Source organism: Taeniopygia guttata, chromosome 5, assembly GCF_048771995.1.
Source record: "Taeniopygia guttata chromosome 5, bTaeGut7.mat, whole genome shotgun sequence".
Lineage (NCBI taxonomy): Eukaryota > Metazoa > Chordata > Aves > Passeriformes > Estrildidae > Taeniopygia > Taeniopygia guttata.
This window is the reverse complement of record NC_133030.1, coordinates 11,409,928-11,430,687: the sequence shown is the minus strand read 5'-3', so window position 1 is coordinate 11,430,687 and position 20,760 is coordinate 11,409,928. Positions and strand designations below refer to the sequence as shown.

Sequence of the window (20,760 nt, the reverse complement as noted above, 5' to 3'; positions counted from 1 at the left end):
GAATACCTCCGCGGGCAGGGGGCGTGGCTACCCCTCAGCCAATGGTAGGCCGCGTTGAGCGAGGCCCGGCCCCTCCGCCAATCGTCGGTGGGTGATTCACCGCTTGGCGTCAGCACGCGCGGCGCCCCGCTCCCCCTGCCCATTGGCTTCCTGCCTGATTGACAGCCACGGTGTCCGCCTTCGACCAATCACAACGCGCGGCCCGCCCCGCCGGCGCCCCGGCCGCCAATAGGGCGCGGGCGTGGGCGGGGCAAGTGACGGCAACGCGGCGGGCGGCGGCGGCGGCGATGGCGGAGCTGCGTGCGGCGGGCGCGGGGCCCGGCCCGGCCGCGCCCCCCGGGCCCGCGGCTCTGCCCGCGGCCCCCGGCGCGCCCCCGGCCCTGCCCTCACCGGCGGCGAGCGTTGGGGCTGCGCCACCCCCGACGGCGTCGCCGGCGGCACCGACAGCGTCGGCGGGCGGCGGAACCGGCGCGGGCGGCGGCGGGGCCGGTCCCGGCTCGGCCCGCGAGGGTTGGCTCTTCAAATGGACCAACTACATCAAGGGATACCAGCGGCGCTGGTTCGTGCTCAGCAATGGGCTGCTCAGCTACTACCGGTACGCAGCGGGACCGGGCCGCCGCCCCGCGGGCCCCCCGTGACCTTGGCGCCGGGCTGAGCCCCGCGGCGGGAGCGGAGCGGCCGCGGCCCCCGCACCGAGCGGCGGAGCGCTCCGTGCCCCGCTGCCACCTGGGAAGGAGTGCGGCTGTCACCTCCCTGTCCCCGCGGTTGTCATCTCCGTCTCACCGGGGGTGTCACCTCCCGGTCACCGGGGCTGCTCCTGGCGGGGGAGGGGTTCCTTAGCCTGCTCCTCGTTGCCTCTCGGTGCCAGCAGGAAAGGGGGGCGGTTGTCACATCCCTGTCCCCGTGGTTGTCACCTGTGTGTCCCCGAGATTGCCACATCCCTGTCCCCGTGGGTATTTGAGGGTGGATGGGGGCGAGGGTCTGCAGCCCCCTCAGCCTCCCCCAGCTCCCGGATCCCGCTGTCCCTCCCAGCAGCTCTTCCCGGTGGCCTCGTGTGTTGTCACCCGCGGCGACACCTGAGCCTGGCGGAGGGGGGCCTTGTCCCTCCATTATTGATGGGGAACCGGAGCCTTCGGCAGCTGCCGGCTCCGGTTACACCGCTGGCAACGGGGGGGGCACCGGGCTGGGGGTGTCCCGGCTGGATGTCACCTCTGTCACCCGGTGACGTGGAAGGGGAGTGCCAGCCTGGCGTGGCCTCTCTGAGACTTCACCCTCGTCCCAGCCCGTGCCAGGATCCGGGAAGCACCGGATCCCTGAGGCTCCAGGATCCCTGAGGCCACCTCTGAGGGCTGTGGATTTGTCCCTCCAAAGCAACATCCCCAGGCTTGGCCCTGCTCCAGCACCACCAAACCCTCCCTATTAATAGCTCTGGCTGCTGGGCTGGGAATGCCAAGCCCCCTGCGCAGCCCCTCAGGGGCTCATCCCGGGAATCCCAGCCCTGTGCTTCCCTCACTGTGTCCTCATCCCAGGAATCCCAGCCCTGTCCTTCCCTCACCATGTCCTCATCCTGGGAATCCAGCCCTGTCCTTCCCTCACCGTGTCCTCGTCTCGGGAATCCCAGCCCTGTCCTTCCCTCATTGTGTCCTCATCCCAGGAATCCCGGCCCTGTCCTTCCCTCACTGTGGCCTTCCCGTGCAGATCCAAGGCAGAGATGGGCCACACGTGCCGTGGCACCATCAACTTGGCCACGGCCAACATCACCGTGGAGGATTCCTGCAATTTCATCATCTCCAACGGGGGAGCCCAGACCTACCACCTCAAGGCCAGCTCCGAGGTGGAGCGGCAGCGCTGGGTCACCGCCCTCGAGCTCGCCAAGGCCAAGGCTGTCAAGATGCTGGAGGAGTCAGGTACAGAATTCCTGGATCCATGGTGGGGTCACAGTGCACTCAGGGTAAAATTCCAGTGCCTGACAGTGCCCAGGACCAGATCAGTGTCCTCAGAGTGGGATCCCAGTGCCAGGTTTCTAGAGCCCCACAGGTGGCAGGAAACCCAGGGCAGTATCCCAGTACACCACAGAACCCTGGGCAGGATATTAGTGTTCCACAGGATCACAGTGTCCCCAGGGCAGAGTCCCAGTGCCTCACAGGATGCCAGTGCCTCCAGACATGATCCCAGAGACCCCAGGGCAAGATCATAGGGCATTATCAATGTCCTCAGGGCAGGTTTCGAGTTCCTCAGGATCCCAGTGCCCCACAGGCCGTAGGGCAGGATCCCAGTGGCCTGGGCAGCATCCCAGCATCTCCAGCAAGAAGGTTTGGAAGGGGATGGCCATGTCCATGCACGTGTGACCCAAACAGCCTGGCATGCACACAGAGATGGACCATGAGTGTTTGGGAGCCCTCAGGGATTTGGGGATCCCCCCATGCCCTTCCTGGCAGCCCCACCACCAGCTCCTGGTGTGACATGACAATCCCACACTCCCCATCCCTTCCCGCCCGCAGACGACTCTGGCGATGAGTCGGTGTCGCAGACAGACAAGACGGAGCTGCAGAACACCCTGCGGATTTTATCCAGCAAAGTGGAGGACCTGAGCACCTGCAACGACCTGATCGCCAAGCACGGCACGGCCCTGCAGCGCTCCCTCAGTGAGCTCGAGGCCCTGCGGCTCCCTCCGGACAGCACGGACAAGATCAAGCAGGTCAACGAGCGGGCCACGCTCTTCCGCATCACCTCCAACGCCATGATCAACGTGAGTCCCCGTCCCGAGGATTCCACGGTGGGAAAAGCCTTCACTTCCATGCTGAGCACTGTTTCCCCGCAGGCCTGCCGGGATTTCATGCTCCTGGCACAAACGCACGGGAAGAAGTGGCAGAAGTCGCTGCAGCAGGAGCGGGATCAGCGGATCCGGCTGGAGGAGACGCTGGAGCAGCTGGCCAAGCAGCACAACCACCTGGAAAGGGCTTTCCGGGGGGCCACGGTGCTCCCCGCCAGCACACCCGGCACTGGAGGCTCTGGCAAAGGTGGGGAGGGACAAGTGCTGTGCCCAAGCGTTTCCCAGACACTTCCCGGGATTTTCCAAGCCAGGCTCAGCTTCTCTGACTCTGCTGATCCCAAGGGATGTGTCTGTCCCATCTCATCTGCGTAATCAAATGATTCTGGCATCCACAACAGGGTCCAAACCGACTCCTCTGAGCCTTATTTAACACCCCTCAGAGCTGGAGTGGGGTGTGACCCCCTCGCCTTGCTGATGGTGACGGGGGAACTTCAGCAGGAAACTGGGAATGATGTCCCTTCCTCACCATCCCTGTCCCCTTTCCCAGACCTGTGCTGCCCTGCCAAAGGCGACCTGAGTGACGAGGACGACGACAACAACGAGTTCTTTGATGCCCCGGAGATCATCCCCATGCCTGACATCATGGGCCACAAGTGAGTTTTGGGGGAGAGGGGAATCCCTTTGCTGCTCGGCTCTGCTCGGGAATGTTCATCCCCTTTCCCCCCCTTCCCAGGAGAACTGGGAGCAACATCAGCGGCACCAGCAGTGACATCAGCCTGGATGAGCAGGTGGGATGGGGGTTTATGGTCTGAGGGTGCCCAAATTCCCATGGAAGTGTTTTGGGGGTCACAGAGATATAAGAGCCTTTGTCTCCCCTGCCCTTAGTACAAGCACCAGGTTGAGGACACCAAGAAGGAGAAGAGAACCCGCATTCCCTACAAACCCAACTACAGCCTCAACCTCTGGAGCATCATGAAGAACTGCATCGGGAAGGAGCTGTCCAAGATTCCCATGCCAGTGAGCACAGATGCAGCTGGTGGGTGAGCACGGGGCACCCGGAACCCAATTTTTTTTTTTTGACCCATTCTCTCTTCCAGGTGAATTTCAATGAGCCGCTGTCCATGCTGCAGCGGCTGACGGAGGACCTGGAATACCACGAGCTCCTGGATCGGGCGGCGCGGTGCGAGAGCTCCCTGGAGCAGCTGTGCTTCGTGGCCGCTTTCACCGTGTCCTCCTACTCCACCACCGTCTTCCGCACCAGCAAACCCTTCAACCCGCTCCTGGGGGAAACCTTTGAGCTGGATCGCTTGGAGGAGAACGGATACCGCTCCCTCTGCGAGCAGGTGTGGCCAGCCCCTCTCTCCCAGCCTTTCCTGGGCTATAGGGATGGCTGGCGCTGAGCTGTCCCCAATCCCGTGTCCAGGTGAGCCACCACCCGCCAGCCGCCGCCCACCACGCCGACTCCAAGAACGGCTGGACGCTGCGCCAGGAAATCAAAATCACCAGCAAATTCCGGGGGAAATACCTCTCCATCATGCCTCTGGGTGAGCACCCCAGGGGTGTGTGGGATCTTCAGGACCCCCCGAGGTTCCAGGTGTGGTTCCCAGTACAATCTCCCTCCCTCAGGTACAATCCATTGCATCTTCCACTCCTCCGGCAACCACTACACGTGGAAAAAGGTGACGACCACCGTGCACAACATCATCGTGGGGAAGCTCTGGATAGACCAGGTGGGAAATTGAGGATGGGAGGTCTGTGGAAGCGTGGATCCTTGGGGAATGGGGCATGGGGTGGGTCTGACTCTCCTCTCCTCTCCACAGTCGGGTGAAATTGAGATCGTCAACCACAAGACAGGGGACAAGTGCATCCTCAAGTTTGTCCCTTACAGCTACTTCTCCCGGGATGTGGCGAGGAAGGTAGGGACATGGAGCCATGGGACACACTGGGCTGCTCATGACTGTGGTGTGTCCTGATCCAGGCTGTCCCCTCTCCTGCCAGGTCACCGGGGAGGTGATGGACCCCTCGGGAAAGGTGCATTTCGCCCTGCTGGGCACGTGGGACGAGAAGATGGATTGCTACAAGGTCCAGCTGGGAACAGGGGACAATGGAGCCGAGGCGCGGCCGCGAGCCCACGAGTCCGAGGACAGCCGGGTGTTGCTGTGGAAGCGGAACCCGCTCCCGTGAGTGGGGAAAACGGGAATGAAGCAGGCCCAGAGCCGGGCTGCGGGGCTGGCGCTGAGCCCCGTTCCTTGCCGTGCCACAGGAAGTACGCAGAGAACATGTACTACTTCTCGGAGCTGGCGCTGACCCTGAACGCGCCGGAGAACGGGACGGCCCCCACGGACAGCCGGCGGCGTCCGGACCAGCGCCTCATGGAGAACGGGAGGTGGGATGAGGCCAACGCTGAGAAGCAGCGGCTGGAGGAGAAACAGCGGCTCTCCCGCAAGCGCCGCGAGGCCGAGGCCGCCCGCGCCACCGAGGACGGTAAGGCACGGCTGTCAGACAGGGATGTGTCCCCTCGGTGTCCCCCCCAGGCCCTCACCCCGCTGTGCCCCCCAGGGACACCCTACGATCCCTACAAACCGCTGTGGTTCGAGCGGAAGAAGGACCCGGTGACGCAGGAGCTGGCGCACGTCTACAAGGGGGGCTACTGGGAGAGCAAGGAGAAGCAGGACTGGAGCTTGTGCCCGGATATTTTCTGAGCCCGGCGAGAGGAGGAGGAGGAGGAGCGGCGGGGGGGAGGGATGAAGGCCAGGACCCCCCCTGTCCATCCGTCTGTCTTAACCGTGTGTCCCCGTGCCTCGCCGTGAGCGCCGGCCGGGCTTTGCCTTAGCCCACCCAAACTGACCTTGGGGAGCAGCAGCCAACACAGCCACCCCAAAATCCGTGCTGGAGCAGAGGGGCTCCGTTCGTCCCACCCACCTCCTCGGCACCCTGGGGTGGGGGGCACGGCCGCCTCCAGGGTGGGGGGCCCCGGGGAAGGCGCAGCGGGGCGAGCCCGAGGCTGGCCTTGGTCTCCCCCCTCCCCTTTTATTCCCGTTCCCCTTCGTCCCCAGGAGTTCGGGTGCTTTTGGGGTCCGGGGGGGCCAGACTCCCCCCCAGCCTGTTCTATAGGTGTATATTATATATATGTAGAGAGCAATCGGGGTCCCCATCTCCCCCACAGCCCCCAGTTTGGGGGGTCCCCACCCTCCCTGGGATGGTCCCCACACATGGGGATGCCCCCCCGAGGTGCCTTCCCTGTAGGTTTAGGGCAGGGGGAGGGCCTGGGTTTTTTGGGGGGTCTCTCCAGGGTGCAGTGGGACCCCTGCACCCCCAGACACTACAGGGGTGAGGAGATACACCGTGGGGGGAGTCTCTGCACCCCTGAATCTGAAATCGGGGGCATTTGATGCCTTTTTATTTTTTTTTTCTTTTTTTGGGTTTTTTCTTTTTTTTTGTCTCCAGAAAAAGAACTAAATTAAAATCTGTGAATGCCCCAACCCTGCGCCTGCTCTGTGGGGTAGGGGGAGGGTCCAGCCTCTCCCTACGACTGATTTTGGGGGGTACCCCCTACTCCTGTCAGGATTTGAGTGGCAGCACCCAAACAGGGACTTGAGCCACATTCATGGGATTCTCCAGAAGCCACCTTGTCCACTCCTCAGGTTCTGCTGCCCCGTGGCAGGTGGGGGATTGAGGGGTGTCTCCTGTGTCCCCCTGTGTTCCTCACTGGGTTTGGGGTGCTGGGGACACCCCGGGTGACTTTAAGGGGACCCTTGACTCTTCCCAGGAACCCATTTTGATCACCTGGTATGGGGGGTGTCATCCAGAGAGGGGAGGTCCCGAGTGGCCCTGGGACCCCCTGGGGACACTTCCATGGGCAGGGATAGCCCAAGGGATCGTGGGGACTCCCTGCAAGTGACACAGGCGCCCCCATGCCCTGCCCTTCCCCATGGCACTTGCAGGGGAGGATGCTGACCCCACGTCCCTCCCCACAACCAGCAGACACCTCCATCCAGCTCCGCTCAAAGGGGTTTATTGGGCCCCCGGCCTCCGCTGGCTCTGCCACCACATCCAGTGGCTTTTGGGGTCGGGGGTGTCACGTCTGCCCCGTTCCCAGATGCTCCGCTCCAGCTGTTCCCTCTGAACCCCGATGTTGGCAGAGCTCTCAGGTCGGTTGGCCGGGCACGGAGGGGCCGAGGAGGGGCTGGGGGGGTCATCCGGGGGTCCCCTCCTGCCCGGTGTCTCCGTTACCGGGATGACAGCATCATCACGAACTCTGAGGGGTGAGGAGGGGACATCAGGGGACCCGGGGCTCAGCCCCTGCCGTGGCCCCCCGGGGAAGGGGGTGTCCTCACCGTCGAAGTCCACGTGACCATCCCCGTTGAGATCCACGTCCTGCAGGATCTCGTCCACCTCCTGCGCCTTCAGCTGCTCCCCGAGCAGCGCCGCGATGGCCTCGCGCATCTCGGCCGTGCTGATCTCCCCGTCCCCGTTCATGTCAAACTGTGGCACCCACGGGCTGGGGGTCACCCTCCCACCACGGCCACCGGCACCCCCAGCTCCTCGTGGTCACCCCCATGGTCATCGTTCACCCCAGTGTTCTCTCCATGCCTGCGGTCACCCCATGGTCATGGTTTCCCCATGGTCATTGTCTTCTCCTGCCTGTGGTCACCACCATGGTGTTCTCATGGTCAGTGTCCCCTCCATGTCTGTGGTCACCCCGTGGTCCCCTCTATGGTCACCATCTCGCCATGGTCTTCCCATGATCCCCTCCATGCCCCCATCATCATTGTCCCCACCAGGGTCTCTCCAGAGTCACTGTCCCCGCCATGCCTGTGGTCCCCTCATGGCTGTGGTGCCCCTGAGGAGGGGACATCAGACCCGCTGTCCCCGTGGCGGTGGCCATACCTCGCGGAAGGCGATCTTGAGCTCCCTCACGCCCACCATGTGTGCCGTCTCCTCCCGCAGCTTCGGGCCCATCATCTGCACAAAGTCCTCGAAGTCCACACGGCCACCCACTGCGGTGGGAAGGGGACACCCTCAGCACCCCAGCGAGCCCGGGTCCCCTCCCCAGCCCCCCGGTCCCACTCACTCCTCATCTTGATGTGCTGGGAGATCTCGATGAGCTCCATCTCGGTGGGCATGTACCCCAGCGTGCGCATGCAGGCGCCCAGGTCCTTGTAGCTGATGTAGCCATCCTGGTCCGTGTCAAACTCCTTGAAGGCGTCCAGCAGCTCTGGGCATGGCCACGGGTGGGGACAGGGACATCATCAGGCATGGAGGGTCACACGGGCACCGTGTCATCCCAGGGCAAGTCTGTTCTTGGGTGTGGGCGACCCCTCCGTGGCCGCGTCCCCACGGCAGATCCCTCCATGAGGACGTGCCCGCCCCATTCCCCTAGGCCCATGTCCCCACCCTGTCCCCCCTGCTCACCATCCAGCTCCTCCGGTGACAGCTCCCGCTCCTGCATGGGGCACACAGAAGGGGTGACAGCAGAATGAGACCCAGCTTTGTGTCCATCCCCCCTCCTCACCCCCCCCAAACCTCGGTGTCACCTTTGTTAAGCGTGGGCCAAAATTAACTCCAGCGGAGGATTAGTGGGATTGCAGGCAAAGCCCCGCCCTGCCCTGTGCCTGCACCTCCCACCTGCCCTGCCCCGGTCCCCGTGTCCCCACTCCTGTCATCCACCCCAGGGGTGTCCCACCCCGGGACCTCCAGGCTCTGGATGGAATGTGCCAGGTGGCCACGGATGTTGCCGAGGGGGGTTGTGCTCCAGAGGTGGAGGAGCAGCATTTTTACCCCCACAGAGCTTGGCTGTCCCCTCAGTATGTCCCCTCTGTCCCCAGCACCATTCCCAGCACGCATGTCCCATCTATCCCCACAATTCCAGGCTGTCCCAGCAGGTCCCTGAGCCCATTCCCACTGTCCCCATGTCCTCATCCCTAGGGTCCCAAAGTGTCCCAAACTGTGTCCCCACTGTCCCCATGTCCTTTTAATCCCCAGAGACCCAGAATGGCCCCAACCATGTCCCCAGTGCCCAACATTCCCTCCATCCCGAGGGTCCTGGAGTGTCCCAACCCCATCTTCACTGGCCCCATGTCCCCTCTGTCCCCAGGGTTCTGGAACATCCCCATCCCACTGTTGCCAAGCCCATCCTGACTGCCTCATTGCCCTCTTCATCTACAGGGTCCTGGACTATCCCTGTCCCCATCCCCACTTTCCCCATGTCTCTTCCATAGCCAGGGCCCTGAATCAGCTCCACTGTCTCCATATCCCCATGTCTCAAATGCTCCACATCCCCTCCATCTGCAGGGTCCTGGACTATTCCTGTCCCCACCCTCACTGTCCCCATGTCTTCTCCATCCCCAGGATCCCAGAGTGTCCCTGACCATGTCCCCAAAGCTCCTGTCCCCCTTCCATCCACAGGATCTTGGACTATCCCTGTCCCCATCTCCCCTGTCCCCACATCCCCTCCATTTCCAGGATCCCTCCATCGCCACCCTCATGCCCACGTCCCCTCCGGTGTCCCCACCTTGCCAAAGACGGTGTTGAGGAAGGGGGAGTAGGTCTTGATGGCAGCAGCGTGGGGGTCCGTGGGACCCTTCTTCCCACTCTTCTGCCCGTGCCCACCGTGCCGGGACTCGGAGCCGGAACTCTTGGGGGCCTGGGCACCGACGTCCTCGGGGGCTTTAGGGGGTTTCTCCCCCTCCTCGTGCCCCCCTTTCCCCCTCTGCGGGGGCTCCGTGTCCTTGGGGGTCCCCTTGTCCCCGCGGGAGCGTGGCATGGGGCCGGGGCTGGGTGGGCAGCGGGCGGGCAGGGAGCGGGACCCCGGGATGGCCGAGCCGGAGGAAGGCGCAGGGAAATCCTCTTACACCCCCCGTGACCCCCCCAAACTCCCCCCGCCGCGGGCCCGCCAGGGCAAAGCCAATTAGCGGTGATTAATGGCAGGAAACAGCCACGGCCACCGGCCCCCGGGCACGGCCACCGGACAGGTCCCCACCACCGAGGTGACACCCAGAGCCACCACTGTCCCCAGCACTGCCCAATGCTCCAAGTGGTGACACCCCAAAGCCACCACAGTGTCCCCAGAAAAACCCAGATCCCCAGTGGTGACACTGCAAGGCCACCACTGTGTCCCCTCACCTGGCACCTCTCCCTGAGCTCCCCCCACCTCTAAGGTAGGTCCATTTATTGTCCCCGCAGGATGGGGGCTGGCGGGGTGTCCCCAAGACATGACTGGGTGGGCACAGGGTGCCACAGGGGGCTTCAGAGGGCAGGGACACCCCAAAATAAGAGCAGGGCAAAGCCCGGCCCGGGGGGTGACCTGGCTGCTGTGTTCCCCCGGGGTGACACCGCGGGGCGACACTGGTGGGGGTGACAGCAGCCCTGTGTCATTACTGCCACTGCCCCTGTGCCACCCACTGACGCTGTCTACGGGGACCGTACGGCCGGGCTGCCCGGTCCGTGGGGAGCCCGGTCCGTGGGGGGCCCGGTCCGTGGGGGACCCGGTCCGTGGGGGTCCCGGTCCGTGGGGGGCCCGGTCCGTGGGGGGCCCGGTCCGTGGGGGTCCCGGTCCGTGGGGGGCCCGGTCCGTGGGGGGCCCGGTCCGTGGGCTGCCCCGGTGCCCCCGCCCCGCCGGTGCCCCCGCCCCGCGGCCGCGCAGGCGCGGGGCGGCCCCGGTCACTTCCTGCCCCGCCCCCGCCGCCGCCGCCGCTCCCGCCGCCCCCGACACCGGCATCGGCCCCGGGCTCCGACCCGCCGGTGAGTGCAGGCACCGGTACCGGCCACCGACCCCCGTCCCGACCCGCCGGGCGCGGCCCCCGCGGGCCCCCATCCGCCTTCCCGGGGCAGCCCCATCCCCGTTCCCTGCGCGGCCACCCCCTGTCCCCGTCCCCATCCCTGTCCCTCTCCCAGTCCCTGACCCCATACCTAGCGGGACTACCCCTTCCCCTTCCCCGTCCGTGTCCCCATCCTCGTCCCTGTCCCCATTTCTGTTCCTGTACCAAGAGCGGCCACCACCGGCCCCATTCCGGACCCCGCCCCCGTCCCCATCCTTTTTCCTGTCCCCATCCTTGTCCTGTCCTCGTCACTGTCCCCGTACAGAATGAGGCCACCACCGTCCCCATTCGTAGCCCCCTATCCCTATCCTTTTCCCCATCCCTTTCCCTGTCCCTGACCCCATAGCCAGCAGGGCCAGCCCTGTCCCTTGATCTCTAGGAGCTGTCCCTGTCCTTTCCATCCCCACCCATGTTTCCAGGAGGACACCCTTGTCCCTGTCCCCATGCCGAATGGGACACTCCCTGTTTCATTCAGAGTCCCCATTCCTGGGGTGCTTCCTTACTTCCCTTCAGGGAGGTGGCAAGGACAGGGGTGTGTCCCCAGTTCCTGGTTCCTGAGAGTGGCTGAGCCACCCTTTACTGCGGTGGAAGACAGTGACAAACCCAGTTCGGGGGACACCCCATTCCCAGGCCACCTCCCTGGTGGCCCTGCCTCCCATTTTGGGGTATCCCAGCATACCTGACCGGGGCCGGGGCGCTCCCCAGCCATGTCCTTCCGGAAGGTGGTGCGGCAGAGCAAATTCCGGCACGTGTTCGGGCAGCCGGTGAAGACGGACCAGTGCTATGATGACATACGCGTGTCCCGCGTCACCTGGGACAGCACCTTCTGCGCCGTCAACCCCTCCTTCGTCGCCATCATCGTGGAGGCCAGCGGCGGCGGCGCCTTCCTCGTCCTCCCCCTGCACAAGGTGACAGCGGGGCGGTGACGCGGAAATGGGGGTTTGTGCTGGTGGGTGACCCCTCCCTGCTGTCGCTTTGTCCCCAGACCGGACGCATTGACAAGTCGTACCCCACGGTGTGCGGCCACACGGGCCCCGTCCTCGACATCGACTGGTGTCCCCACAACGACCACGTCATCGCCAGCGGCTCCGAGGATTGCACCGTCATGGTGAGGGGCGGCCCAGGACCTGGGGGGTGGCAGGGGTCACCCCGCTTCGCTCACTGTCCCCTCTGTCCCCTCAGGTGTGGCAGATCCCGGAGAACGGGCTGAGCCAGCCGCTGACGGAGCCGGTGGTGGTCCTGGAGGGCCACTCGAAGCGCGTTGGCATTGTCACCTGGCACCCCACCGCCCGCAACGTCCTGCTCAGCGCGGGTACGGGGGGACACGGCGGGCACGGGGAGGGGGCCGTGCGGCCGAGGTGACCCCTGCCGTGTCCCCCAGGCTGTGACAACGTGGTGCTGATCTGGAACGTGGGCACGGCGGAGGAGCTGTACCGGCTGGACGGGCTGCACCCCGACCTCATCTACAGCGTCAGCTGGAGCCGCGATGGCTCCCGCTTCTGCACCGCCTGCAAGGACAAGAGCGTCCGTGTCATCGACCCCCGCCGCGGCACCGTGGTGGCCGTGAGTGTCCCCACCCCCCCGGGGGGCCTGTGTCACCAGGGCGATGGCCTGCACTGGTTCTTGGGGGAATCCTCTGCTCCCTGTTCCTGTCCCTTGGTACACCCCATTGTCCCGTGTTCCGTGGGTGTCCTTGTCCCCTGGTTGTCCCCGCTGTCCCCTGTCCCTCGGTGCCTGTCCCTGGGGTGCTGCGGGCGCCGGTGACAGCCGTGCCTCCCAGGAGAAGGAGCGGGCACACGAGGGAGCCCGTCCCATGCGCGCCATCTTCCTGGCCGACGGCAAGATCTTCACCACTGGCTTCAGCCGCATGAGCGAGCGGCAGCTGGCACTGTGGGACACGGTGAGTGGCACCCCGGGAGTCCCCGGAACCATTTTGGGGTTCCCCGTGTGCCTGACAGCTCATCCCACCCCAGGAGAACCTGGAGGAGCCCATGGGGCTGCAGGAGCTGGACTCCAGCAACGGGGCTCTGCTGCCCTTCTACGACCCCGACACCAGCGTGGTCTACGTCTGCGGCAAGGTACGGAGATCCCCACCCCGCTGGTGGCACCCCCGGAGCCAGGGTCCCCCCTAACGGCGTGTCCCCAGGGCGACTCGAGCATCCGCTACTTCGAGATCACCGAGGAGCCGCCCTACATCCACTTCCTCAACACCTTCACCAGCAAGGAGCCCCAGCGGGGAATGGGCTGGATGCCCAAGCGCGGGCTGGACGTCAGCAAGTGTGAGATCGCCAGGTGGGCACGGGGACACGAGGGATGAGGTGAGGGACCCCCAGATTCCCCCAAAACCTTCCATGACCCTCTCTGCTCCCCTGGCAGGTTCTACAAGCTGCACGAGCGCAAGTGTGAGCCCATCATCATGACCGTGCCAAGGAAGGTGGGTGGGGATAGGGGAATGTGGGGTGGGGAAGCCCAGCAGGGCTGGTGGGAGTCCCCAGGGGGACTGAAAGGGGTCACCAGGCAGGACACGGGGCCGTGTGGGGTTCCTGGGCAGGACTTGGGAGCAATGGCGGGTCCCCAGTGAGTCTGTGTCCCCGTGGCGTCGCTCTGGGGGTCCCCCTGAGGATGCCACCCCTCTGACGCTGTTGGGGGCAGTCGGACCTGTTCCAGGACGACCTGTACCCGGACACGGCAGGCCCCGAGGCGGCCATGGAGGCGGAGGAGTGGGTGGCAGGGCGCACGGCGGGGCCCGTGCTGGTGTCCCTGCGCCAGGCCTACGTCCCCAGCAAGCAGCGGGACCTCAAGGTGAGCCGGCGCACGCTGCTACACGACAGCCGCGCCGCCACCACCGGGGCCACCACGCCACCTCCCACGCCCCCCGCGACCCCTGCGTCCACTCGCTTCAGTGCCCCACCGGTGCTCGGCTCCGGCAGTGCCACGGTAAGGGGACAGGGGGGACAGGGGGAACAGGGACAGGGGGGTGTGGTCGGTGTGGGTGGGGCTGTGCAGTGGGTGCGGTTACTCGGCTGGGCCATGGGTGGGTGTGGCAGGTGGGTGTGGCTCTGCTGGGCGTGTCCCCTGACGGGGCTGTCCCCCAGGGAGGTCGCCTGGAGGAGGTGCTGGAGGAGGTGGCGGCGCTGCGGGCGCTGGTGGCGGAGCAGGGCCAGCGCATCTCCCGCCTGGAGGAGCAGCTCAGCCGCCTCGAGAACGGCCATGTGTAGGGACCTTCTCAGGGACCACCGCCCCAGGGACCACGCCTGCACCCCAGGGACCCCCCTGAACCATCTCGCCCCCCTGGGGTGCTCCCCCTTGCCCCACTCCAGGCCCTTCTCCCATTGGGGGGCTGGCTGCCCCTCTGGCAGCTCCCCGCTTCCTCCCATTGCCTTACTGGGTGCTGCCCCCCCAAAGCATGGACCACTCTCCACCCCTGCCCCCTATCCCTCGGGCTGGGGGTTCCTCCTGGGATCAAAGATGACCCCCTGCACCCCTCAGTCCCTGTGTGGGGTCTCCCCCCTTTCTGTGGGGCAGGGCATGATCTACCTTCCTCAACTGTGAAATACTGTCCCCCCTATATTTTGGGGGCTTTTCCTCCTCTCTCCTCCTTGTGTCCCCCCTTTCCATTCCAGTGCAGGATCAAAAACTATATTTTCACTCCAAATAAAGGATTTATAAGAAAAGCGATGGTTGCAGGGCCACCTGCAGGGTGACAGAGCGGGGGCAGGAAGGCGCAGCGGTCACGGGTGGGAGCTCAGCGCCTCGGCAGGAAGTGGGGGAGCACGGGGCGGCATTTTGGGTAGCAGGGGTGAGGGGGTGCAGCACTCGGGCCCCCCCCGCTCTGGCACATCCGCTGCGCGGGGCAGGAAGTTGGGGGGGCCTCCCCCATCTCGGAACGCGCCCGCAGCATTGGGACCCGCTCTGGCTGCACCCACTGATGGTGAGCACCCCAAAACCGGGCAGGGTGGGAGATTGAGGGGCTGGGGGACAGGTTGAGGGAGTCAGGATCAGCGAGCCAGGGTGGGGTTGGGGGGAGTGGGAGGGTAAGGGGAGTCTGGAATATTTGGGGGGATAAGGGGAGCACAGCAGGGTTGGAGGGGAAGGAGAGGGGATCCGGGGGAGCATAGTGGGCTTGGGGTTGTCAGGGTTTGGGGTAGGGCTGGGGGCTGTGCAGCCACAATGAAGATTGTGAGTGCCCTGGGGGGGCCCTGGGGCTTTGGAGGGGGGTGTGGGCAGGGGCAAGGGATTCTAGGGGGGCTGTGCAGCCATGTGGGGTGGCAGGACCCGGTTGCTCTCCCCCAGCACCTGCAGGTGCTGCCGCACCCGCAACCCACGGCTTCCGTCCCCGCGGGCCGCCTGCCCCTCCCCGGCCCTTGTCCTCTGCGCCCGTACCTTGCCCCCTGTCCCCGCTGCCCTTCGCCCCGGCCCTTCCCTGCTGCATTCCAGCTCCGGGAAGCCAGGTGCGGTCTGACCCCGCTGCCCTCCCCCGCAGGCTGCCCCGCGCTGGCACCCGCTGCTGCTGGCGCTGGCGGGGCCGGCGGCGGCCGGGGACCCCGCGGTGGCCCGCAATGACCGGGCGGTGGCCGCGCTGCTGGCGCTCCTGCTGTGCCTGGCGCTGGGGCTGGCGCTGGCCTGGCACCACCTGTGTCGCCTCTCGGCCGGCCGCTACCACCCCCGGCCCCTGGGCCGCCGGGCGCTGGAGCTGCTGCGGGGACAGTGGCACCGGCTGCGCTCGCCGCGGGACCCCGCCGCGACCCTCGGGGACGGCGACACGGAGGTGGCCGTGCGGGACGAGGAGGAAGAGCTGATGCCCTGGAGCCTGGAGCGGCGGCCGCAGCAGGATGAGGGGGAGGAGGATGAGCAGGAGGATGAGGAGGAGGAGGAGGAGGCCGAGGCAGCGCCAGAGGGCGGGGAGAGCCCCCCGAGTGAGGGGGAGGTGGCGGGGGGCAGCGCCGAGGCCCTGCTCGGTGACCTGCACGCCTTCTCGGGGACAGCGGCCTGGGGGGACGCGCGGCCGCACGTCACCGCCTTGTGACATCACTGTCCTGACGTCACCACCCTTTGATGTCACCTCCCTGCGGTGCCACCTCCCTGCCCGCCAAGGGACCCCTTCCCTGTCCCCTGCCCGCCCCCAGCCGAGGCTCCTGATTGGCTGCAGGGGCCCTGTCCGGGTTTGCACTGACCAATAAAAGAGCAGCTCTGGGGGCAGAGCCGAGCGGGGGCGTGGTTTGCAGAGAAGTGGGCGGAGTCAGTGAAAGGGTGTGGCAAGTGGGCGGGGTTTGGAAAGGGGCGGGGCATCACAGAGGGGGTGCAGCCTGGACCCCCCCCGCGATGGGGCAACTCCCCCACCCTCCCAGTGGGCCCCCCCAGCTCCAGCACAGGGACCAGCACAGCCTCAGCAAGTCCTTTAATTGGCACACATCCAGCAGCAGGGCCACGCCCCAGAGGGGCAGCACCCCCAAAAGGCCACGCCCACGGGGGGCACATCCCTGGGGGGCCACACCCCTGGGGGTTCTCCCCGTGCCCCCGAGCCCAGCGGGCAGGGGGCTGTGCCGGAGGGCGATGAGCCCCCCAGAGCACAAGCAGCACCGTGGGGTTCCCCCCACCCCATGGGGAGCACCAGGCCCCCCACCCAAAACCCCCCACCCTCCCTGCCCCTACCTGGGCACCCGACCCCGGCCTCCCTTCTGCTTCTTGGCCCCACCCGAGGGTTTGATGGGCAGGGGGGCTGTGCCCTCGGGTGGGGGGGCCTGGGGGGGCCCCAGCTCCATGGGGTCGCCTGGGGCCACCGGCTTGAACGCCTCGAAGGGGGAGAACTTCACAGGGCTGGGGATGACACATGAGGGGGTGAGTGGGGCACCCACAGAGGGCGAGGAAATGGGGGGGCAGCCAGTGCCCACAGAGCTCCTTCCTCTCCTGGAGGCCCCAGCTCCCCCCATACTCCATGAACTTCCCCCACTCCTTCACCACTTTGGGTCCACTCTCATTCCCTCAGACCCTCACCCCACTGCCCCCACAGTCTCTCTGTACTCCCAGGACAGGGCAGGTTGAGCCCTCCCGCCCTCTATGCACCACCCCTGCTTTGCACCGCCAGCACTATCCCCACCTCGGTGCCCACCCTGAAACCCCCATCCCAAAACACCTCCATCCCACAGCCCCCCACCCCAAGGCACCCCCAGGTCCCCTGTGCCGCGGTACCTGACGGGGGTGCGGGGGCTGCTGTTGAGGCGGCGGGGGGAGCGCACCTTGGGCTGGAAGGAGAACCCCTCCTTGATGCTCTCCAGCACCGAGGGGGCCACGTAGGTGAAGCCCTGCGGGTTTGGGGATGTCACCGGGGGAGCCTGGGCGTGCCAGGGGTCCCCCCTCGGGCTGTGCCCCCCTACCAGGAAGGCCTGGTTGGCGCTCTCGCTGATGGCAGCGTCGTCAGGGCTGTCCACGGGGGTCTGGCGGGTGAAGCGGGTGTCGAACTGGCTCACGTCCTCCTCCGACTGCTGCGGGGAACACGGCGGCTGCTCCCACGGGGCCCCCCAAAACATTCCCAGCCTCCCCCCTCGGCCGCCCCTACCAGGCAGGGTTTGAAGGGGGGGTCCAGCCTGCGTGCCAGCAGGTCCTCCCAGTTGATGTGGCGGAAGAAAGGCTGTTTCTGTGGGGTTTGGGGGTGTCAGGCAGGATTTTGGGGATGTCCCCTGGCACCGCCTGCCCAGCCAGCCCCGGTACCTGCACGTCAGCCGCGTCACCGGGGCCGCCCCCAACCCGCTGGCTGGGGTTCCGCTTGAGGAACTGGAAGAGAAACAGGGATAGAGATGGGAATGGGAGCTACGGAAGTAAAGGTGGGGGGAGGTGGGTGAGGGAAATTTGTGGGGGGGCACCTTCTTGAGGAGGTCACGAGCATCAGGTGTCAGGTAGGGCGGCAGCACCAGCTTCCCCTTGAGGATCTTGTCGATGGTCTTCTTGCGGTTCTCGGCGGTGAACGGCGGCTGTGGGGGCACAGCGGGGCCATGAGGAGCCAGGCCGGCCAGGGAGGCTCGGGGTCACCCCGGGAAGCCCCCCCAGTTCCCAGGAAGGAAGGAGCAGCAGCGGGACTTGCCGATCCGGTGAGCATGTCGTACATCAGGGCGCCCAGGCTCCACCAGTCCACCGCCCGGTTGTGCCCGCTCCGCACCAGGATCTCGGGGGCCCTAGGGGGTGCAGGAGGGGGTCCTGAGCGGATGGGAGGCCAGGACAGACCCCCCCCAAATTCCCCCCAGTGCTGCATCCACCTCACATGTACTCGATGGTGCCGCAGAAGGTGTGGGTGACGGCTCCATCATGGATGGACTCCTTGCACAGCCCGAAGTCTGTCAGCTTGATGTGACCTGAGGGACACGGGGAGGGGGGGGGTCAGCGCTGCACCCAGAGAACCCCCAGGCTCCCCAGTTTGCCCCCCAAACCCACCTTGGCTGTTGAGCATGATATTCTCTGGCTTAAGATCCCGGTAGATGATCCCATGGGAATGCAGGTGACCCAGTGCAAGCGTGATCTCGCTCAGGTAGAAACTGCAGCGGGATCGGGGTGGCTGTGAGCGATGTAGGGGTGCCCACCCCATCCACACCCCTCACCACCACATCCCTACCAGGCAGTGTCCTCCAGGAAGATCCCTTCCCGCTCCAGCTGCATGAAGAGCTCTCCACCTGCATAGAGAGTCCAAGAGGGACCCTCCTGAGCCATCCCTGGACACTCCTTAATCACCCCTGGGAACATCTGAGCCATCCTGAGACACTCTGTAGCCATCTTGGGACACCCTTAAACCATCCCTGAACACTGTAGCCACCCCAGGTTACACTTTAACTGTCCCTGGACATCCTGAGCCATCCCTGGAATCCCTTGAGCCACCCCTGGGACAACTCGTAGCCATCCCCGGAGCAGTCCCCGGGACCCCCGAGCCAGCCCGCACCGCTGAGGCACTCCAGGATGAGGTAGAGCTTGCCGCCCGTCTGGAAGGCGTAGATGAGGTCGACTATGAAGGGGTGCTTGACGGCCTCCAGGATGTTCCTCTCTGCCCGGGTGTGCGCCGTGTCCTTGGCGTTGCAGGCGATCTTGGCCTGGGGGGAAGGCGGTGAGCGGGGGTAGGGGGGGGTCCCCGGGGGGGCTGGAGTGGCCGGGGCAGCCCTACCTTCTTCAGGACCTTCATGGCAAAGATCTTCCCCGTGTTGGTGCCCTGCACTTTGCGCACCTGGAACACCTGAAGGACAGGCAGGGAAGGTTGGGGACGCCGTCGGGGAGCACTGGAACCCCCCGGAGTCCCCCAGCCCCGCCGTGTCCCCACCTTGCCGTAGCCACCCTTGCCCAGGACGCGGAGCAGCTCGAAGCAGTGCGGGCCGATGTGCTCGGGGCCATTGTTGACGCTGCTCTCGGAAATCTCGATCTCTTCATAGTGTCCCACCGGCCTGGCGGGAGAGGGGGTGAGCAGGGACAGCCCCCTGCCTGTCCCCTGCCTGTCCCCTGCCTGTCCCCTGCCTGTCCCCTGCCCGCGTACGCCCCCGCAGGCTGTCCCCCACTTACTCCAGGCCGTTTCCCCGGGGCTCCAGCTCCATCTCCTGCGGGAGGGAACGCGCGGTCAGAGGTGGGCAGGAGGGGAGCAGCGGGCAGGGGACGCATGGCAAGGGAAGGACACAGGGCAGGAAGGGGAGACACAGCAGAGAGAGGACCCACGGCAAGCAGGGGACACACGGCAAGGAGGGCAGTCACGGCGGGCAGGACACGGGCACGGCACGGGCGGGACACGGGCAGGACACGGCAGCGCGGGGCGAGGCAGCGCCGAGCCGGCCCAGCCGGATGTTTTGGGGCCGAGGCCGGGCCCTGCCCAGCGGGAGACGCCCGCTGCCCACCCGGGATCCGCGGCTGATCCCGGTGCCCCGGCGCCCCGTCCCCGCGGACAGCCCGGCTACACCCCTGTCCCGCCACCGGTGGGACCCCTGTCACTGCCCCTGTCGCTGTCCCCCCAAGCCCCTGCCCGCCGTTCCCGGCACCGAGCGGACCCCACGCACCCCGGACACCCCCGATCCCGCCGTCCCCACCGCGCCCCGGTGCCGCTCACCGCCTTCACCGCCCGTCCCGCTCCCGGTGCCCCCCGTCCCCGCGGCGCCCCCCGCCCCAGCCCCGCTGCCGGTCGCAGCCCCGGTGTCCCCCCCGCGCCCCGCTGCCGGCTCACGGCGCCCAGCTCGGGCTCGTCCCCGTCGCTGCCCTCCTCGGTCTCCAGGTCGATGTCGAACACCCCCGCCATGACGGCGCCGCGCCGGGACCCCCGGGGACCCGCCCCGATGGCCACGCCCCCGCTGAGGCCACGCCCCCGCCCCTGACCCCGCCTATCGGGTCCGGGGAACCCGCCGTGCTGGCCACGCCCACCGGCCACGCCCCCACCGGCCACGCCCCCAACGTCACCGGGGTGTCCCCTGCGCGGGGACACGGGGACGGGGTCCCGGGGTGGCGCAGGGAACACGACAGAGGCAGCGCGGCCGCTCACAGCCTTTACTGGGGCCCGCGGGCCCGCCCCGCCCCCCTGCGCCGCCATGACGTCAGCGCCGCCGCCGTGACGTCAGAGCAGGGGGCAGGAAGAGAGGGGGACATCCCGGTGACCCCAGGCGGAGATCCCGCTCGGGGTTTCCGCGGGGTTGGGGGGCACGAGTGGGGCTGCGGGGCACTGGGGTGGTTGTGGGGCTGCGTGTTATTGCAGGGGCTCTGGTGTTATTGCAAGGGCACGGGCACTACAGGGGCTGTTTGTTATTGTAGGGTCGCTGGTGTTATTGTAGGGTCTCTGGTGTTATTGTAGGGTCGCTGGTGTTATTGTAGGGTCGGGGCACTACGGGGACTGGGGTTTATTGCAGGCTCTCAGGCACTACAGGGGCTCTGTGCTATTGTAGGATCTCTGTTGTTGTAGGGACGTGAGGGCTGTAGGATCTGGGTGTTATTGTAGGGTCACTGCTGTTATTGTAGGGTCGGGGCACTGCAGGGGCTCTGTGTTATTGGAGGGTGCCTGGTGTTATTGTAGGATGTCGAGCATTACAGGGGCTGGGTGTTGGTGTAGAGTCATTGGTGAAACTGTAGGGCCTCCCCAGTGACAGCCCTATATCATGTCACACAAGTCTTCCAGAGGATTTTCTGAGCTGCTCCAGGGAGTTCCTGGGTATCCCTCTATTT

General features: G+C 66.2%; 5 protein-coding genes across 8 annotated transcripts; 3 read left to right on the top strand and 2 right to left on the bottom strand.

The window, feature by feature from the left end:
- Positions 1–260: 260 nt before the first annotated feature.
- Positions 261–6,255, top strand: OSBP (oxysterol binding protein). Of its 2 annotated transcripts, XM_072929548.1 has the most exons (14): positions 261–595; positions 1,699–1,907; positions 2,502–2,749; positions 2,822–3,020; positions 3,321–3,426; positions 3,507–3,561; positions 3,659–3,790; positions 3,871–4,116; positions 4,197–4,317; positions 4,400–4,503; positions 4,594–4,689; positions 4,772–4,953; positions 5,037–5,257; positions 5,333–6,255. In XM_072929548.1, the coding sequence occupies exons 1-14, from the start codon at positions 288–290 to the stop codon at positions 5,473–5,475; spliced, it is 2,370 nt and encodes a 789-aa protein (XP_072785649.1). In that variant the 5' UTR covers positions 261–287; the 3' UTR covers positions 5,476–6,255. The 2 variants fall into 2 exon arrangements, with proteins under 2 accessions (XP_072785649.1, XP_041572444.1); XM_041716510.2 differs by having other exon boundaries at positions 5,037–6,255.
- Positions 6,256–6,772: 517 nt separating this feature from the next.
- On the bottom strand, positions 6,773–9,545 carry CABP4 (calcium binding protein 4). Its single transcript, XM_041716511.2, has 6 exons — positions 9,288–9,545; positions 8,189–8,219; positions 7,848–7,991; positions 7,664–7,773; positions 7,111–7,258; positions 6,773–7,031 (listed from the first exon to the last, which is right to left on the bottom strand). The coding sequence occupies exons 1-6, from the start codon at positions 9,537–9,539 to the stop codon at positions 7,003–7,005; spliced, it is 714 nt and encodes a 237-aa protein (XP_041572445.2). The 5' UTR covers positions 9,540–9,545; the 3' UTR covers positions 6,773–7,002.
- Positions 9,546–10,407: 862 nt separating this feature from the next.
- CORO1B (coronin 1B) lies at positions 10,408–14,267 on the top strand. Its single transcript, XM_041716532.2, has 11 exons — positions 10,408–10,516; positions 11,299–11,501; positions 11,579–11,701; positions 11,776–11,905; positions 11,975–12,156; positions 12,374–12,493; positions 12,567–12,671; positions 12,740–12,885; positions 12,970–13,027; positions 13,246–13,530; positions 13,689–14,267. Exons 2-11 carry the CDS (start codon positions 11,301–11,303, stop codon positions 13,809–13,811), a joined length of 1,473 nt encoding a protein of 490 aa, XP_041572466.1. The 5' UTR covers positions 10,408–10,516; positions 11,299–11,300; the 3' UTR covers positions 13,812–14,267.
- Positions 14,268–14,372: 105 nt separating this feature from the next.
- On the top strand, positions 14,373–15,799 carry PTPRCAP (protein tyrosine phosphatase receptor type C associated protein). Of its 2 annotated transcripts, none has more exons than XM_030273552.4 (2): positions 14,373–14,524; positions 15,077–15,799. In XM_030273552.4, the coding sequence occupies exons 1-2, from the start codon at positions 14,522–14,524 to the stop codon at positions 15,617–15,619; spliced, it is 546 nt and encodes a 181-aa protein (XP_030129412.4). In that variant the 5' UTR covers positions 14,373–14,521; the 3' UTR covers positions 15,620–15,799. The 2 variants fall into 2 exon arrangements, with proteins under 2 accessions (XP_030129412.4, XP_072785651.1); XM_072929550.1 differs by having other exon boundaries at positions 14,404–14,548.
- A 177-nt stretch (positions 15,800–15,976) lies between these two features.
- On the bottom strand, positions 15,977–19,906 carry RPS6KB2 (ribosomal protein S6 kinase B2). Of its 2 annotated transcripts, none has more exons than XM_030273548.4 (15): positions 19,775–19,906; positions 19,126–19,160; positions 18,890–19,010; positions 18,737–18,805; positions 18,518–18,665; positions 18,197–18,254; positions 18,019–18,119; positions 17,849–17,939; positions 17,672–17,762; positions 17,454–17,561; positions 17,302–17,364; positions 17,150–17,227; positions 16,968–17,075; positions 16,783–16,895; positions 15,977–16,410 (listed from the first exon to the last, which is right to left on the bottom strand). In XM_030273548.4, the coding sequence occupies exons 1-15, from the start codon at positions 19,844–19,846 to the stop codon at positions 16,242–16,244; spliced, it is 1,425 nt and encodes a 474-aa protein (XP_030129408.3). In that variant the 5' UTR covers positions 19,847–19,906; the 3' UTR covers positions 15,977–16,241. The 2 variants fall into 2 exon arrangements, with proteins under 2 accessions (XP_030129408.3, XP_030129409.3); XM_030273549.4 differs by having other exon boundaries at positions 16,968–17,072.
- Between the last annotated feature and the right edge of the window lie 854 nt (positions 19,907–20,760).

Coding starts and splice junctions, on each gene's coding strand:
- CABP4 (XM_041716511.2), bottom strand. CDS start 9,539: ATGCCACGCTCCCGCGGGGACAAGGGGACCCCCAAGGACACGGAGCCC. Junction 7,774..7,847: donor CCAGCACATCAAGATGAGGA/GTGAGTGGGACC, acceptor TTCCCACCGCAG/TGGGTGGCCGTGTGGACTTC. Junction 7,032..7,110: donor TGGTCACGTGGACTTCGACG/GTGAGGACACCC, acceptor CTCACCCCTCAG/AGTTCGTGATGATGCTGTCA.
- CORO1B (XM_041716532.2), top strand. CDS start 11,301: ATGTCCTTCCGGAAGGTGGTGCGGCAGAGCAAATTCCGGCACGTGTTC. Junction 12,494..12,566: donor AGCTGGCACTGTGGGACACG/GTGAGTGGCACC, acceptor ATCCCACCCCAG/GAGAACCTGGAGGAGCCCAT. Junction 13,531..13,688: donor TCGGCTCCGGCAGTGCCACG/GTAAGGGGACAG, acceptor GCTGTCCCCCAG/GGAGGTCGCCTGGAGGAGGT.
- PTPRCAP (XM_072929550.1), top strand. CDS start 14,522: ATGGTGAGCACCCCAAAACCGGGCAGG. Junction 14,549..15,076: donor GCACCCCAAAACCGGGCAGG/GTGGGAGATTGA, acceptor CCTCCCCCGCAG/GCTGCCCCGCGCTGGCACCC.
- OSBP (XM_041716510.2), top strand. CDS start 288: ATGGCGGAGCTGCGTGCGGCGGGCGCGGGGCCCGGCCCGGCCGCGCCC. Junction 1,908..2,501: donor CAAGATGCTGGAGGAGTCAG/GTACAGAATTCC, acceptor TCCCGCCCGCAG/ACGACTCTGGCGATGAGTCG. Junction 3,021..3,320: donor CACTGGAGGCTCTGGCAAAG/GTGGGGAGGGAC, acceptor CCCCTTTCCCAG/ACCTGTGCTGCCCTGCCAAA.
- RPS6KB2 (XM_030273548.4), bottom strand. CDS start 19,846: ATGGCGGGGGTGTTCGACATCGACCTGGAGACCGAGGAGGGCAGCGAC. Junction 17,940..18,018: donor TATCATGCTCAACAGCCAAG/GTGGGTTTGGGG, acceptor CGTGTCCCTCAG/GTCACATCAAGCTGACAGAC. Junction 16,411..16,782: donor AGCCCCCGCACCCCCGTCAG/GTACCGCGGCAC, acceptor TGTCATCCCCAG/CCCTGTGAAGTTCTCCCCCT.